At 41.9% G+C, this 17,186-nt stretch overlaps 1 protein-coding gene across 2 annotated transcripts in view; it reads right to left on the reverse strand.

The window, feature by feature from the left end:
- Positions 1 to 17,186, reverse strand: part of zranb3 (zinc finger, RAN-binding domain containing 3) — an 80,168-nt gene that overhangs the window by 51,659 nt on the left and 11,323 nt on the right. For both annotated transcript variants that reach the window (XM_073462155.1, XM_073462154.1), the window contains exons 3-7: positions 16,352 to 16,370; positions 15,906 to 16,084; positions 11,953 to 12,184; positions 7,075 to 7,160; positions 5,091 to 5,262 (exon numbers count right to left, since the gene is read on the reverse strand). In XM_073462155.1, coding sequence (XP_073318256.1) covers positions 5,091 to 5,262; positions 7,075 to 7,160; positions 11,953 to 12,184; positions 15,906 to 16,084; positions 16,352 to 16,370 — 688 coding nt within the window. The remainder of the gene's footprint in view (positions 1 to 5,090; positions 5,263 to 7,074; positions 7,161 to 11,952; positions 12,185 to 15,905; positions 16,085 to 16,351; positions 16,371 to 17,186) is intronic.

Raw genomic sequence — 17,186 nt, forward strand, 5'->3', positions numbered from 1 at the left:
TAAAGGGCAAAACAATTAATGGTGCTGCTGGGTGTCCTACTTTCCCTGGAAGAGAAAGAAAGAAAGAGGGAGAAAAAAAAAACGAGAGAAAGATGGAGAATTCCCAAGGAAGCCACCCCCCTCCGACTGGGCTGCTGTGTTAGGTGGGTCATGAGCATCTCCCAATTATAGCCGCCTTGTGACAAGCCGGGGTCGAAGATGGAGAAGCAGCCGGGCTGGTACAATAAATCAAAGACGCCTCGCGTGCTCTCAAGGTGATTGGCGAGAAGTATTTAAGGCGGGAGAGGAGAGCGGAGAGGATCGCAGTGGGAGAGGCTGCCGGCGAAGAGCAGCATATGCTACCTCCTGCTCACAAACAAGACGCCCAGAGAGGCCGTGCATTTGTTGTCCACATGTAGGTTAGCCCTGTTTATCATAAAAACAGGGCTCGTGTGAAAATATGAACATCACAGTTTGCTCAATAGTTTGCAGTATAATGCAACAAATCTGTTGAAATCTGACAAGTAAAGCAGCACGCTCTGTCGAATTAATGCATAGCTCGGGTTTGATCCAATTTCCGTAAATCTACAGTGTAAAATCTGACTTTAAAAAATCGTAGAAACTGATTACCTCAAAATTACCAAGTGAAGTAGAGTTGTTAAAACTTTTTAGCTTGTACAACTTAAATTGAAAAGTCTACTTGAGGTAAAAGTGAAGTCAACTTTTACATTTTACAGTGTAGGGCTGTCCCGAATACCATTTTTAGGGCTCTGGAGCTTCTTGCAACTCAAAGCTTCGGACGGGGGTGGTGGGGCTGAGCATGACTCGTAAGGGACTCAGTCAGACATTTCTCCATTGTCGCTGAAATGGACAACACAGTGCTGCAAAACATGTCTTCCTGTTTAATTAAAAGGCACTAATATTTAAGGATTATAATATTTAATTATAGCTATTTTGCAGGCTGGTTAATACGGCCTTAACATTGTATCGCAGTATTTTCAGGCTGTTGCGATACACAACATATCTTGATATTTCTACGTCTCCTCAGAAGCACTTCATAAATGATAGGTCTAGCCCCCCCAGGTGCCCCCATGTTTGGAAAAAGGCAGCAAAAGTGCCCTCTTGGATGCCCCTATGGTAGATAAAACATGATGAAGTGCCCTCTCGGGTGCCCCTTCAGTGGACAAAACATGGTGCAGTGCCATCTAATCACAACTTTCTGCATGCTGGAGCCACAACGCATACAACCGGTGCTCTTTTTATTTTCTCCCCTCTGCCCCCCAAACAACCTCACCACTGCGATACGCATTAATATGGATACAAATAGTCAAAAATTCAGATCCTACCCAAAATAACTCTAGCGTGCCTATGATTACAGCGCCTCAGAACAGTGCTGAACCCCAACTTAGAGGTTATTTTGTGCCTTTTCTTAACAACTCTCAATTCAGTCTGTCTGAATTCAGGCTGCAACACCATAAAATGCGAAAAAATTCTACAGGGACGAACACTTTCTTAAAGCGCTGCATATCAAACGATGCAAAACTGTGAACCATATGGCGAGCTGAAGGAAGAGGTGCTCCGCGCGTGATTAAGCACATACATACACATAATGATGTGTGAGCGAGGGGGGTCGGAGGGGAGCGGAAAACAGTGAGAAACTGGAGACAGGCCTTATTAATGTGAGCGCAGACGCATATAATGGAGGCTTCTTCAGCAAGCAACTTCCACGACTGCATTTTGTGCACTGTATGGGAAGATTTTGGTGAAACATGAAAGCTTTGCACCATTTAGTGAAATAATTAGCATTTCAGCGGATGCAAACCCTGTCAAAGTCAAGGACGGCTGAATGGATGAATAGTATCGTATTGCTGGAGCACAAAGCTGCGTTTCCTTTATGTTTCCTCTCAGATGTTTCCCTCGCCGCTCACCTGCATAAACACACTTTTTCGTCTGTCTCTCAGTGTTTATTTCTAATTAAAAAACGTTACAGTCGAGCATTTCTTCATAATCTGCTGGAAAAAATAGAACCCGAGTGGCTAAACCCTCCACCCTTGATGATATTCACTAGACTAACACTGACAAAAGGCCACGGCTGAAAACGTAAAGGGCAGGAGGGGCATAAAAAGTGTCTGGCTGTGGAAGATAAAAGCCATCATTAGGGAGAAAATGAGATAGGATGAACGAGGCTGAACTGGTGAGTGGTCCTGGTGTACATATATATTGTCGGTTAGCAGAACCATGCTTGAAAAGACAGTCTGTTTAGAGGGAAAATAATGTCCACCCAGTCTTTTATGTTTTATATTGTTCATATTTCCCTGCTTGTTGGAAGCACAATGGCCGCCGTTGCCGCTTTGGATGACTGGCCACTTCACGCCTCTTAAAAACCAGTCCATTTAGCTGGGAGGGATGAAACGTCTATCTATTCTTCTCGGCGGACAAATACCTGCAGAATGCATTTGCACATTCATCTCATGAACAAAACAAAAAAAAAAGGAACTGTAAAAAAGGCGAACTGCTACAGCGGTGCTTTTTGTTTTCAGCCAAAGACAAATGATCTCCGAGCTCATTCCTCTGAGGATATTACGCATCAAAGCTGCTGTTTCAGCCCAACTTGAGATAAGAAGAGCACCGCGAGAACAACTATAAAACATGACATGAACTTTTCCAACTGTACAGTACGTTCCGTGTCCTAATTGGCACCACAATGTGGAAACACTGACCATATTTAGCCCCCAATTAAAGCATCCCTTAACATTTAGGGAGATTGGGGTGGGGGGAAACCCTGCATCATCACTTTTCGGAGCAACTTCCTTATTGTCGTGTCATTCTCGGGACGGTGGCTCGGTGTGTAATTAGCACCAAAAGAGCTCCTCGAGTTTTTTCATTACTGCTGATATGATGCAAAATCTAACAAAAGCTTCATTGCAGACGCTTCTCAGTGTGTGCTGTTGCAACAAACCCCTTGTAGCCTTGACACCGGTGACCTGACGCAGAGAGCAGCACACATTGACGGGCGCACAGGCCGGGTCAGCGTAACATTAGCATTCACATGCACATTCACATGCATCCAGTGTGGCGTGGGAGGCAGAAACCGCAACCATAACTTACTTTGGGGATACTAAAAGAGATGCAAACACCTACACACGAAACATGACATTTACTCTACAAATACCCTGGTATCCTCTTTATGACGGTGAAGAGGGAGCACACACACACACACACACACACACACACACACTTCAGTGTATCTCCGCTCAGGCTGAAGGAGAGTTATGCAGTCTTAGAGCAGCAATAGGCAGTTTTTAAACTCAATTTTGTTTGATAAAAACAGCAAATCCTTATATTTGCAAGGCTGGAAAAAGAGAAAAATCTCAATCTCTCTGACTTTATCTGTGAGGTTTGCTACAAGTGTTCCTAGTCAGACTCAAAAAACACCCCTCTTAACTGCAAAACATGTCGCTATCTGTTCTGCTCTGTTTGTGTGCTACTTTTAATACAAATAAAAATGTTACCCCGAGAGTAAAATGAAAGATTTGACTTCGCCGCCGAGCTTTAAATCTGCTGTCAGAACTCAGCAGACAGAAACATAACACATTTAGCTGCGTCAGTAGTGGAAACAGTTAGAAAATATTAAAGCCTCTGCCAGCGAGTGTCATCAGAGCGGCGCCACGCTGTTCCAGCCTGTAACAGAAATACAGACAGAATACTTAAACAAGAAGTTAAACGCTAATTAATGTCGTTTAAAATTAAAGGCAAAGAGGTCCGTGACTTAGATGCGAGGCGACAGTCGTGGAAATGGACAACAGATGATTATAAAATATGTTACACGGCTAGATCTCTTATGTTCCTGCTGACGGAGAGTTGCATTAAGTCCCTGAGGTAACTGTTGGAGTGAGATAACTAACCGAACAACAGAGCTGTGTAATTTGCAATCCATTATGACAGTGGTGAAGTATATTTAAACATATACTCTACTTAAAGGGCGGCTCCACCAATTGTACACATTAAAGTGTGTTTACAGGTCGTGGGGAGTACGACTGCATACGTGTTAGATGTAGTATGAAGCCTTTTGTGGCTCCAGAGGACGCTGCATGTAATCTGATAAATTGCCTCCGGTGATGTCAGTGATGGGCTAAATTGCATTGTGGGTAATGTAGGCAGAACACAATACGCTGCTGGACTCATTATGGACAATTTATAAAAGACATGATCAGAATCGGCACAGCAGAACCATTATTTTTATTATTTTTTTAAAAACCTGGAGCCTGCATTACCCACAATGCAACTTAGCCACTGATTGACATCACTGGAGGCAATTTATCGACTTTCGTATTTCAACACTGTTGCAGTTAAAGATCTGAGGACTTTTCCCACCACTGCAGGACGAAGATGATTCGGTGAACAGATGTTTTATTTTTTCGTTCGCCATCTTATTCAAATTCATTCAAAATGAGGCATCATGATTCATCAGCAAGTGTTTTTCTCACTGTGGAGAACGGCAGACAGACAGAGAGAGAGAAAAACATGTCCGGGCCACTTGTGAATTACGGTCGCACCTAAGAGAAAATCCTGACAAAAAAAAAAAAAAAAAAATCACATGAGTCACCGAGAAATGAATCCGTTCATCTGAGTGGTTCTTGCATGAGGCCCACTGTTTGGCATTTTTGCTTTGATAAATGACTCCAACCATTTATCGATTCTCAAAAATTGCTCGAGACGAAAGTTAATGACAACAGCGGACAAAAATATCAAATGGTTACGAGCAGAAGAGAGTCTGTATTTCACTGGATTACTCCCTGTGAAGTGACACATGTTTGTCACGGGGGATAACAGAATTTAATTTTACTTAACAGCGTGAATCTGCCGCATCTCCATTAAACGAGATGTGACACTCGACTGGATGTTTAGACGTAATTATTTTGGGATTTGTGCGTGTGTGAAAACGTGAGCGCTGAAACGATTAGTCATTTATTCGGGAACTATTTTGATGATGAACTAATAGTTTGAGTCATTTTTCAACCACAGTTGCATGTTCTTGCTTCTCAGACGTGAGGATTTGCTGCTATTCTTTGTCTCAAACCGAACATGTTGCTATCTACTGTATGTCCAACCTTTGCAGCCTCCTTCGGCAGGTCGAAGGGAATACGCTGACGGACTTTGGGAGGCAGCTGAGTGAGCACTTCAGCCTTGAGACGACGGATCATGATCTGGCTCAGCCGCTGGTGCAGCTCGTCCAGGTTAGATGCCCCGCGACAGTCCCACTGCCTGCGAGGCCCGAAGTACCTATGAGAGAGCGAGTGAGAAGTGAAGCTGTGGTCGCTGATGCACTTTATACTGACTTCTACCGAGGAGAAACTCACTGAGAAAACATACTTATTTACAGAAATGCCCTGAAGGAATAGTTAAACACATTTAAACATTTCCACCTGGGAGCTGCCCGGCGCTACAACAGCCCTCCATCGTTTACCGCTGAGCAGCTCTGCTGGAGCAGTCGGAGGATCAGTTTTTTGCTTAAGGGCACTTTTCAGAACAGGAAACTATTTTGTCTAATGGCCACAGCAGCAGGTTTATCCCAAAACTCGCAGGCAACTTTCACAATTCATCAGCCAAATGGATTTTTTTTAGAACAGATCTGGCCCTCCACACAAAGGCTGGTTATCTGCCATATTGGCTGGAAGTGTGGACAAACTTAATAAGGCGCTGCCAAAAATTTGCTGTTTCACACTTCGGTATTTAAACTTGTAAATGCTGAAGGAAGGGAAACTGATTCACTCTTTCTAAAATAACCTGGTAGTGGGATTTGAACCAGCGATTAACCAGCTGTGTGGCTGCTTTTCCTTCTCCTGGGCTGCTTCCATCGCCCACAATATCTTCTCTATCACGAAGACTTTGTACACATGACATTGCCATGTGCCGCACTCTATGAATGACAGCGACAGTGTGTGTGTGTGTGTGTGTGTGGCTCAGAAAGGCATTCCCCAGCCACACTAAGTGCTATTATATACAAAGTGTTATCATTAATGGCGCCAGGCCCATCCCCGACCGAGCCGCTGACTTTGATGGACATCCAAAACAATGCATTTGATGTGTTTGTTCACACATGTAACTGATCGTCACTGGCAACTGGCAGCCAGTTGGCATTTAACGCTTGGCTTCAGTTGTGGTCTGGCTCTGACAACAAACCCTCAACTCAGCAGCACCGCAACTACAGACTCAGGTACAGCCCACCTTATCCCAGCAGACACATGAAAAGAGTGGAAATTAAATGGTGGGTGAGAGACACCGAACGTCTGTTAAGTCCACTGTGCTAAGATTCGAAAGAATATAAATAAGAATGGATCAAACTGAGGTATTACATTTTAAAGAACAGTTTGACATTCTCACGTTCATGCTGGGAGTTAGATAAGAAGATTGATACCACTCATGTCTTTCTGATGAATATGAAGCTGGAGCGAGGAGACGATTAGCTTAGCTTAGCATAAGACTTTGCCAGTCAGGCTTTGTCAGCAAACAGCTAGCCTGGTTCTGTCCAAATGTAACAAAAAATCGAGCTACCAGCACCTTTAAAGCTCACTAACTAACATGTAATATATTGTTTGTTTAAACTGTACTGAAACTGAAGTGTAAAATGACAAGTTGTGGGTTGTTTCATTTTAGCCAGGATAGCTGTTTCCACTTGCTTCCAGTCCTATGCTAGGCTAAGCTAGCAGTCTCCTGGCTCCAGCAACATAATTAGAGTTATCGTCTCGTCAAACAAGTAGTAAATATGTCACAGACAAATGTGATAATACCAGACTGTGAGGTATTAATGAACTTTAGCAATGACTTTAAATTGATTTTTAGCCATGCTAGCTATGTCCAACTACTTTCAGTTTTTATGCTAGGCTAAACGAGTGGTAATTACAGTTAGTGGTCCCTGTGTAATAGCAGACTTTGGGTTTTATGAGTTTTAGTGATGCAAGTAGCTAAATTTTTAAGCCAGGTTAGCTGTTTCCGATTGCTTGCAGTCTTTATATATTTGCACAGTGTTGTATCCTTGCTTGCGTTTGAGTGTGTGTGTGAGTGTGTGTGTGTTAGTGTGGGTTGCAGACTCACCTGTAATGAGCGTTGCAGTATTTCTTGGCATAGTCGGTCCAGGTTCCAAACCTCTTGGGATAGAGAGCATCAATCTGCATGAAAAGCTGTAAAACACCCAGACAGGAAAAGATACTGAACAGCAACTCTAGACTAAAGCGCACATTACAGGGTGTGTATGTGTGTGAGAGTGTGTGTGTCTGTACGGGAAATAGAGATAGAGGCTCGGGATAAGCTGGAGAGAATATGAGAGAATATGTGTGATAATATCTCAGTGTCTCATTTTTTAATTAATCTTCTTTTTAATTGTAATATCCTTCTCAATCTCACATGTATTTCGCTCAAAATAAAAATCAACTCTTTTTTATTTTTAACAGTGCATTATGATTTGTCCTATTCATCTTACATAGTTAAAGTGAGACTGTGAGACTTTTGAAAGGATACGTAACAAGTTCTTTCAATGAAAAGCTTTATAAACAATAAAACCGCATTTGCTCTCGTATGAACAGCAGCTGATGGTGCCTTCTGTTAGGCTAATGTTAGCAAACCTTCAGCAGGTAAACAAGTGAGACTAAAATATAACGTTTTCTTTCTCTAACATATGAGAAGCTGAATTAATGAACAATAAAACACGCAGCCTAGCTTAATTTAGTACACTGGTATGACCAGTAGCTTAGGGTGGCTAATGTTAGCTAACGATAGCTTAATTTATTAGTTTATTGACTTTATGGCTCTTCTATACGTAGGAAGGTAACGTTAGTTAATGTTACCAAACGTTAGCTAAATGTTGCTGTGTTGTGGCGGACATTATGAAGCCACTTTGCTGAGGTTTCGTGCTACTGCTACACATTCATGTCACAGACAATATATTTCCATGATTTTAACGCAAAGGTTAAACTGCTTGCTTCAAGCTGACATGACACATTAAAAATAAAATACTATAAAACATGAAACTGATGTAGCTATAGCTCATAACCATCACTTTCTTTTGAAAAAAGTAGTCTATTTGCTAAGCTAAGCTAACCAGCTGCTGGCAGTAGCTTCATTTTTAGCACAAACATGTGAAAGCAGTATCAGTCTTGTCACCTAACTCTCGAACAAGAAAGAAACTACTTCAATAAAGTTAATTTTGTATCTTGTGTAAATTTCCCCGCTGTCTTCCACTAAACTGACGGCCCCAGCAGCAGCAGCAGCACATCTTTAAGACTGCATGCTACTTCAGTTTTTCTCACCTTCTAGTTTTTGAAAGCTGCATGCAATAACTCAAAGTAGCAAAGAGCTTTTTTTGGCTTTAACACAGACCTTACCTGTGCGCATGATTAGTCTACTGTCACGCAGTGCATTTTGCAATTTATTCAAGGTCCTGTTGTCCTTCGCCTAGTTTACCAGTCTTGAGTTGTGCAACTGTGTGGTAATATGTGTCAGCGCCGATTAACCAGGTCAAACCGCTGCGCTGCGAGACGAGGCGAAGAAAATGAAACCGAAGTGAAAATTAAATGAAACACAAATGAAGATAATCAGCCGACTGCTGCTAAATAACAACAGACATAAAAAAAAAAATTGGTAGTCTTTAAATGATCTTTGAACGGCTGCTGCTTCCTGTCGTCAGGTGACTTGCGGCATTTTTAGAAAAGCGCCTTTTTCTTACGTTAAGTACATAAAGAGTGTGTGTGCATCACAGGTTGTGACAAAGCTCTCAGAATGTGTGTGCGCAAACGTCAGCGTGCCTGTGTGTACACACCACATCCCTGTCAATTTCCCGTATTTGCGGCAATTTCTGAAGTAATGACAGGTAATCATCAGCAAGGCGATCCGAATAAGCAGCCACGGTGAGAGCGCTATTCTAAATTCAGCGCTTGTTCAACAGGAGCTTTGCATTTTCCCCCCTCACACTGTTGATATAATGGGTGGGTGGAATGAGGGCACATCATGAACGGTGCAGCATGCCCTGAGCTGTGTGCTAACTCGATGTCAGAGCCACAGTGAGTAATGATGGCAGTGAGGAGACTGGCACAGAGGCAGGGACAGGGCTTATCAGGTTTATGCTGCGGATGATAAAATGTTATATTCAGTTTCAGATTCTAGCGGCAGAGAGAGGGAGAGAGATGATATCTAAAAACTAACCTCACCACTGCAGGCAGGCAATGGCAAAGACAGGATGGCATGTATCGCACACACTACACACACACACACTCTCTCCATGATACACCTTCTCGAGATTTCTTACAAGTACTAACTTCGCTTCATTTTGGAATTAATTAGCTGCCTGAATATCATCAGTTAATTATCATGATCGGGTCTAGGCAATAATTAAGTTTTCCTCACAGCAATGTGGCAGTTTGATGGCAGCGCAATCGGAGTCCCGCCTCACATAGATACTTTAATGTAGCCAACACAAAACCAGTGATGTCAGTCCTGGATAAGCACAGTTATGGAGTCGGTTATCAGCTCGCTCTGACCACGTCGCACCAGATTTAGCTTTACGTTCGCTTCCAGTCAGGTTGAGAAGTGATTTAATGTTTTATTAATGACATTTAAGGATCTTTATGGCACCTGGTAACATTGCTAAGATCCTGAGCGTGACTTAAAGGGGCAATATGTATTTATAATTAACTAAAACTAGCCAGAAGCTCCTGTAAACACTAGCTAGCACTCCCCTGCTCCCCGAGCTCCCATTCCGAACCGCTAGCAGCACGGCTCACTGAGCTCACCAGCTTACGGCGGCTAAAGTAAGCAGCAGTTAGCGGTTACTCTGGTGATAGACTGCCCCCTATTTGTAGGAGTATGAATTAGACAGGTGGTCAATTCTCACATATCGAACCTTTAAGATTAAATCAAAGTAAAATCCTACAAACACCGTCCTGCTGCTGTAAATACTCACGAGAACACCTAATGTGTATTACTCCACCGCTCAAAGTAGTCCCCAGGCATTGTTTTCTCCTGTTTGAGTTACGTTTGTGGAAAACTACAGTGCCCAACTGTTTAAGGAATTTTTTTTTAAAATGAAACCTTATATTTATGAGTCATTTCATGGCAGGGAAGTCAGAAAGTATCACAGTATTGGTTTTGGTCTCTTCTAGTTTCTTAATCATCTTCTTACGATGAGCAATGTGGTCCGACATGAACTCACAATGATTTTCTGTCAAAGTTGGAGCAGTTTTTGGTAAAAAAAAATAAAATAAAAAGAGTTTTCCATCTGAACTGCTTTGTGTCTGTGACTCTCAGGCGTGTGAAGTGGGCGTCGCTAGGTCGGAAAAAGGTGATGCCACGTACGTCCGTGCACCAGTCAGGATAAAGGACCGTTTGCCGGCCCCACACAGTCCTGATGTAGCAGCTCCACTGAGTTTTTGAATGCATTTTTCCAAACTTTAACATCGCTGCTTATTTTTTCATGAATATTTAATTTTACAGGCAAATATTTGAGACATAAAACCAAGGTGTTAGGGGCTTTAATTACTATCGTCTTCTTGCTTCGGTTTAGTTTCTGCCTTGCAGTCTTCTTTCAAAGATTTTCTGCATTTTTTTTAATAAATATATATATATATATATATATGTATATATATATATATATATATATATATATATATTTTTTTTGTAAAGCACTGTTTGGAAATGTTCTGTATAAACAAAGTTGTATTTTCAATATGAAACACCAGACCAATTCAGATAGGAAAACAAAAAGCCCTGGAGAAAAAAAAGCTTCACTGTGAGTTATGAATAATTATGGGCCCTTGTGTGTGTGTGTGTGTGTGTGTGTGTGTGTGTGGGCTGCAGGTATTCACGTACAATACGTTGTGTGTAGATCTCAAATTTGGACACAATCGATAGTCATGTTGGGCAAAAAACTAGGAAAATAAGGCTGAGGTTATTGTGAAGATAATGAGAAATATTCTCCAAATTAACTGCATAATTTGGAAATAGATTAAATAAATTCACTTCTAATATGTAATTATTTACTAAGCTATTACACAGACCGTATGAACGACACAAAAACAGCGTGAAAGCTAAAAGTAATGCTCCTCCTGAGGCTGGAGGGGATGACTGAAGGTGAAGTGTTAGAGCAGTATCAGTGCCCTATCGTTAGGACACAGTGGACATACAGCACCTTCTTACTGATACTGTATAGCGTCTTCACATCGAGACTGTGAAAAGATTTTCTATTCACCGAGTCCACTTCATCTTCCGTGGCTGCAGTGATGGAATATGGCTGCAATCTGCTGCTTCAATATATTGTATATAAAAATGATATAATAAATCATTATGGAGAGGGGAATGGCTCTGCCGCTCTCCAAACACTGTTGTCCTGTGAACAGCCCTTCTTATTGTCTCTAAATTCAATAGTCCCCCCCCTCCAACCCACCCGTGCTTCTTTTTATTACTTGTCTCATTTATTGCATAGCAGCGTCTGTTCATATCGGGCTTTGTAAATGAAGTTTTTGCAACAAAGGTTATTGAAATAAGTCCACAGGATCCTAGAGGATAAGTGATGCGGGAGAGAGTTAATTGGCTTTTTGAATGTTGGATCTGAGTGTGACCTGCTCCAGAGCAAGTTACCATGGCGATCCAGGAGCGAAGCACCTTTGTGAGAAAGCCGGAGCTGAGCCCTGCGTTAGCTCTGTGGCCCGCTAATGTTTCTTCATGAGTGCGAGCTCAGAATCCCTTTTGAAGCATGTAGCTGTCGTTTCATAATCTGTTGAATGTGGTTTCCTCTATTTGCGCCCACTGTTTGAATTTCATTAATAATTCAAAGCAGGGTTTGGAGGAGTTTTGAATCTGCAAGGATCATGTCCTCTGGGAAGAAAACAAAACAGCTTACTCCACTTCAGGTTGTATCCTTTTCCATAATAGGCACTTCCCCACGGGGCATCAGTCAGCTTTTATTTAATCACATTTTATTACCTCTTCAGGTCGACCCAGCGCCGGGGTACCAGTGAGCAGGATGGCCCGCTTGGCACTCTGAATGAGAGGCACCAGAATCTTTGTCCGTGCTGCGTTCCTGGATTTGAGGTAATGCGACTCGTCCACCACGACCACCGCGAACCGCTGCCTGGTCAGAGCTTCCACCAGGGGGCGGGCGTCTGTGGAGAGCAGGCCGTAACCCAGCACCGTCACCTTACTGCTGCTGATACCCCTGGAGGGACGAGCACACACACACACACACACACACACACACACACACACACACACACACACACATGCAGATTAAGTGTCTCATGTATCACCAGTTCTTTCTTAGTAGAGCAAACACTATTGATTGTTTCGAGGACAAAATGACAGAAAATAGTAAGGTGAATTCTTCAAATATATATCAGGGAACAAAATGTTTACAAAATCATGTTTAATTCAGCATTTGCAAGTTTACAATGTTAGCTTTTTAATTTTGGGCTTGGTTTACTCCATCTAGCTGGGATAAAACGATAAACAAAAGTTAATGGGGACTATTCTGTGCTGAGACTCATCTTTCATCCAAGTTTCATGGAAATCCATTCAGTAGTTTTTGTTTAATCCTGATTACAAACCAACCAACCGACCAAACAACAAACAAATGGGTGAAAACATAACCTCCTAGGCAAAGGTAATAAATGTGTTCATCGGTCTTAGAATACACCCTGACGTCCCTACCCCCACTGGTTCCTACTGAAGACACGCATCTTTAAAAATGACTCACAAAGTTTAATTTTTTAAGAAGAGTGAGTCATTTCTTGAGAAAGCTGGCCACTGTGGTTTCGCGCAAAATTGTGTATCCGTCTTTAATCTGTACATCTGATTTGTTGATAAGCAAAATATAGAAAATAGCCACCTTTATCCTTCAAACTGCAACTGTAGTCCACACAGGAGTCGCCTTTACCATTGACAAATGTGTGTCAACAGCTAGAACGAAATACAAACTCAACACCTTTTCAAATGCTCTAGTGTTTATTGACTTGGCGACTGAGCCCACAAGGTAAAGTAAACCAGACTGTTTAAAAAAGGGAGTGTGGACTTGATAAATGCTAAGACACACAACACACACACACAAAGTGGCAGACACAAACTAGGGCCGCAGGTCTTTTCATACACCTCCTCTTCTCTAGTGCTTAAGAAATCCATTTCTGGGCTGTATGGCAATTTCTATATTTTCCAGGTGATGTGCACACAGATACACATGCACAGTCACAGATAAACAAACAAAACACAGCGGCGGCACTCAGCAGCATGAAACTCAATAAGGATCTCTTAGAAAATCAAAAACATTCCCAGCATCTGGCAGCGTCTAATTCTTCGCCCTCGCCACACACGCATATCCAAGCTGAAATAAACCTGAGGTGCCATTCATGTTCTACAAAAGAACAAGTGAGTCAAAATACCGAGAGGAGGTGCTGCATAATTTTTTTTCTTGCCTCCCCGTTCAGTCATTAACACATCCAGTTCAAGGACACGTTTTCCCCAGAAGGCTTTCACAACCTCTTTGCGCCTCAACTGTGATGTGAGGTGGAGAGGGTTTTTTTTTCCCCCTCCAAGTCACAGATATAGAAAGTTTGTTTCATTGAAAAATAAGTACTAGCAGAACTAGGGGAAAGTTGAGATGATAATAAAAGTAGCCCCTAAACTTGAATCAATATAAACAGCCGTGAAAATGAGCCGCATTTCTCCACGACAGCATTTTTTCCACTTCCTGCGTTGAAAATATTCCAGCACTTGTTCAATATTGCAGACGCTGCCGTGACATGATTTGTCTGTCAGCGCTGTCAAACATCGGCCCGTGCTGGCGCCTGACATCGAGGGACACTTTGAGATTAAATTGTCAGTGAAACCGCTCCGTCTATCACAGCGCCTCACTTTCACACCAAGAGTGTTTTATTTCTTCTGCTTAGGTAAATTATTACCACGTGTAGAAGCAGAGGGCGTAACAAGAGACATTAGATACTGCCGAGCTGCTTGTTATAAGGACCTCTTAAGTTCAAATAATGGCAACAGCCTTCCACTTACATAATCCGATGTACAATGAACGTAATCCACAGGATTAGGTACTTTGCATAGATATCCAAACATATTTATAAGCTCTAAAGAGGCCTTGTACGCCCTGCTGAAGAGACTTTGGGAATAAATGTGCAAAATGTGTCCATATCTGTGAGATAATGTACAACAATTTTGCCTCGAATGAATTAAAAATGTAATCTTGAAGTGTGTTTATATGCAAAAATGCAAGAAATTCACTTGTTTCAGCATCAAATGTAGAAATTTGCTGTTTGTTTTTAGTCAAGTCTGATAATAAATTCTATATTTTGGGGTTTTGGACTGTTGGACAAACAAAACAAGCAATTAAAGACATCACTTTGGTGTCTAGGGAAATGTGTTATGTAGACCAAATGGTTCATTCAAAAGAATTAAGCAGTCAACAGTGATCGATCCAATAATGACAGCAATGATTTGATTTCTGACCATGTGACCTTTTACTGACAGTAGCATTAATTGCAGCTAGTTTTTTTTTACCATAATCAGAAGCATTCAAAAGGATGAATTTCAACATATTTCCTTCAAGTTTTGACTTTTTGGCTCTCAAACTGCAGCTTCAATAAACAGTTTGACTGAGGCTTTATCAGTTTGCCAATATTAGTCTTTCATTATAAAACAGATTATGAACCAGTCAGTGTCATCCACAACTGACGTGAAGAACTAAATTAAGTTTGCTGATTACATATTTAATCCGAATATATTCTAAGAAGAGATTTTATGAAAACATTCCTACAGAGAATACATCTGTAGTGGAGTCCAAAAATTCCTAAAATTGTCAAGATAGAAATTAAGCTATTGGCAACAATGCTATGTATGAGAAAGGTGCAGTATGCAAAGTTGAACCTGTCAAATTCATACTCAAAACAAAAAGGAGGCACCATATCACCGGAATAACCACTAACTGCTGCTAACTAAAGCTGCTGTTAGCTAGTTAGCTCAGTTAGCTGTGCAGCTGGCAGATACCGGGGTATTGTTGGTGCCAGCAAACGTAGCTTTGTTTAATGTTTATTGTCTTCAATGTATGCACCTTATTCACCTGGACAAATTCCTTGTTGGTGTAAAATCCTTCTTGGCAATAAATCTGTTTCTGTTTCTGATTCTGATTCTGATTCTGATTCTTTGGACTGGGACGGACTGGGGCTAGCTTGTTAGCATGCTAACTTCTGCAACACAATAGACAGACGTCATGACGTTATTTCCTCACATTCTGTTGATAATCTTTTAAACTCTTTTCCAACTAAAATTCTTACATATTGCACCTTTAAAGCCACATGAATGATTTTTTTGGCCACTTGGGGGCGGCAGAACAGGATGTCAACACAATCTCGACATATTATTAACTTGTAAAATTGTTATGCTGCTTGCAACAGTTTTAGCGAACAGTTGCCCAGTTACATATCCAGGAGACAAAACATTAGCAAGATTAGCATTTATGTGGCCTTGTGCTTCTGTCTATTCAATCAATATTCTCTTTTTTAGTCTGTTTTGGTCTCCACCAACACCTCTTTTTAGCTGCTAAGTGCTTCGCTATGTTCACCAACTAGCCACTTACCTTGTCTGTTTGCCATCTGAAGCAGCCCAGGTAGTTAAAAGCAAAAATGATGAATGCTAATGTTGCCGTCTTTCTTCTGAATATGACAATATGAATATAACAAGTTTGTCATATGTGCTTGAATGGCAATATGTCAATGCTGTGCTCTTAGCTTGTTTCCCCCATGTGGCAAAAAAAAAATTACATAAATTAAGACTTAAGACGGTCAGAAATGTCAAATCCTAGATCTAGATATAATAAAATGAGAATCTTAGCTGGCTGAGGTGGTTGGGAGGGGGGATGTGGGGATGTGGGGATGACCTACATGGTGTGGCTCTTGTTCTCCACCAAGTTGATGTCCCCAGGCTGCAGCTCGGGGATCCACCTCTCCATCTCCTCGATCCAGGGATATTTCAGGGACGAGGGCACCACCACCAGGAGGGGCCACTCCTTCCTGAAGGCGTACGCCACCGCGATGGCCTGCACCGTCTTCCCAAGACCCATCTGGACCGACCAAATCAACACATGGCGAAAGGGGGAGAAAAACAAGTCAATCGCGCGCCGACTCTGTGGTAAATTGCATATGACGGCTGAGCTGATGTGAGGCCCAAGAGTAATAAGGTCTCAGAATGATTCTTGTGTCAAAACTGATTAGACACGTGGGAGTGCTGCAGAGGGCTGACAAATTAATTTGGAAGGCATGCAGCGAAGTCTCAGGTTCATTTTTTGGGGGGAAAATAGATTTCCTGAGCAAGCGTTGTGTGTGCTTACCTCATCGGCAATCATACATCTGTAAAACAAAAGGAGAGAAAACTTTATCAGATGAGTTTGAAGACTAGGAAATTGTTTTGGAGGGCCAGCAGGCAATAAATCTATATAAAGCTGCTACAAAAAGACAGAGTTTGGGTTTGCATATAAAGACAACACCCATCGCACATGAGGGCTTTGCTCAAGGGCACTACGACAGCATTCAGAACAGAGGATTTCTTGGCTTGTCCTTTCCTGTCACGGCCGACTTCTCAAACCTTTCAGGCCACAGACTCACCTCAGACTCAGCTGCTCTTGGACACATTACAAATCTGTCACTTCTAATTTAGCTCTGCTGTGGGACTTTGTTTCAGTTTGAGAACCGTTGCTGCTATTCAGTATTAATGTTGTTGCTCCTATTGAATATTTCTGTGTCTGATGCAGCTGAGAAACAGTGCTCACTGTCTTGGGGTTCATCAACATCCAAGCAAAAGAAAGTCACATGTTGGCTGTAAAACAACAATAACGACTTGTTTTTCATTATTTCTGTTTGTGTATCTCAAAGAATTGACAGATTTAAAAGGTCCCATATTGTTGAAAGTCAGATTTCTGTGTTTTCTGATTAGAAAGCAGGTCTAGGTGCTATATACATATAGTGAAAGTATCAAAACATTCAATCCACAGACAATTGCACACAGCCCATATTCAGAAACTGTGCCTTTAAAGGAGCAGTCACGATTTCCGTAACATTGTGATGTCACAACTAACAGGCCTGCGAGCGCCGACCAGTCAGAGCAGACTGGGCTTTTCAGGACGGGGCGTTCTGATAGAGGTGCCGCAGTAATGAACAGTATGAGAA

This window comes from Pagrus major, chromosome 24 (assembly GCF_040436345.1).
Source record: "Pagrus major chromosome 24, Pma_NU_1.0".
Classification (NCBI taxonomy): Eukaryota; Metazoa; Chordata; class Actinopteri; order Spariformes; family Sparidae; genus Pagrus; species Pagrus major.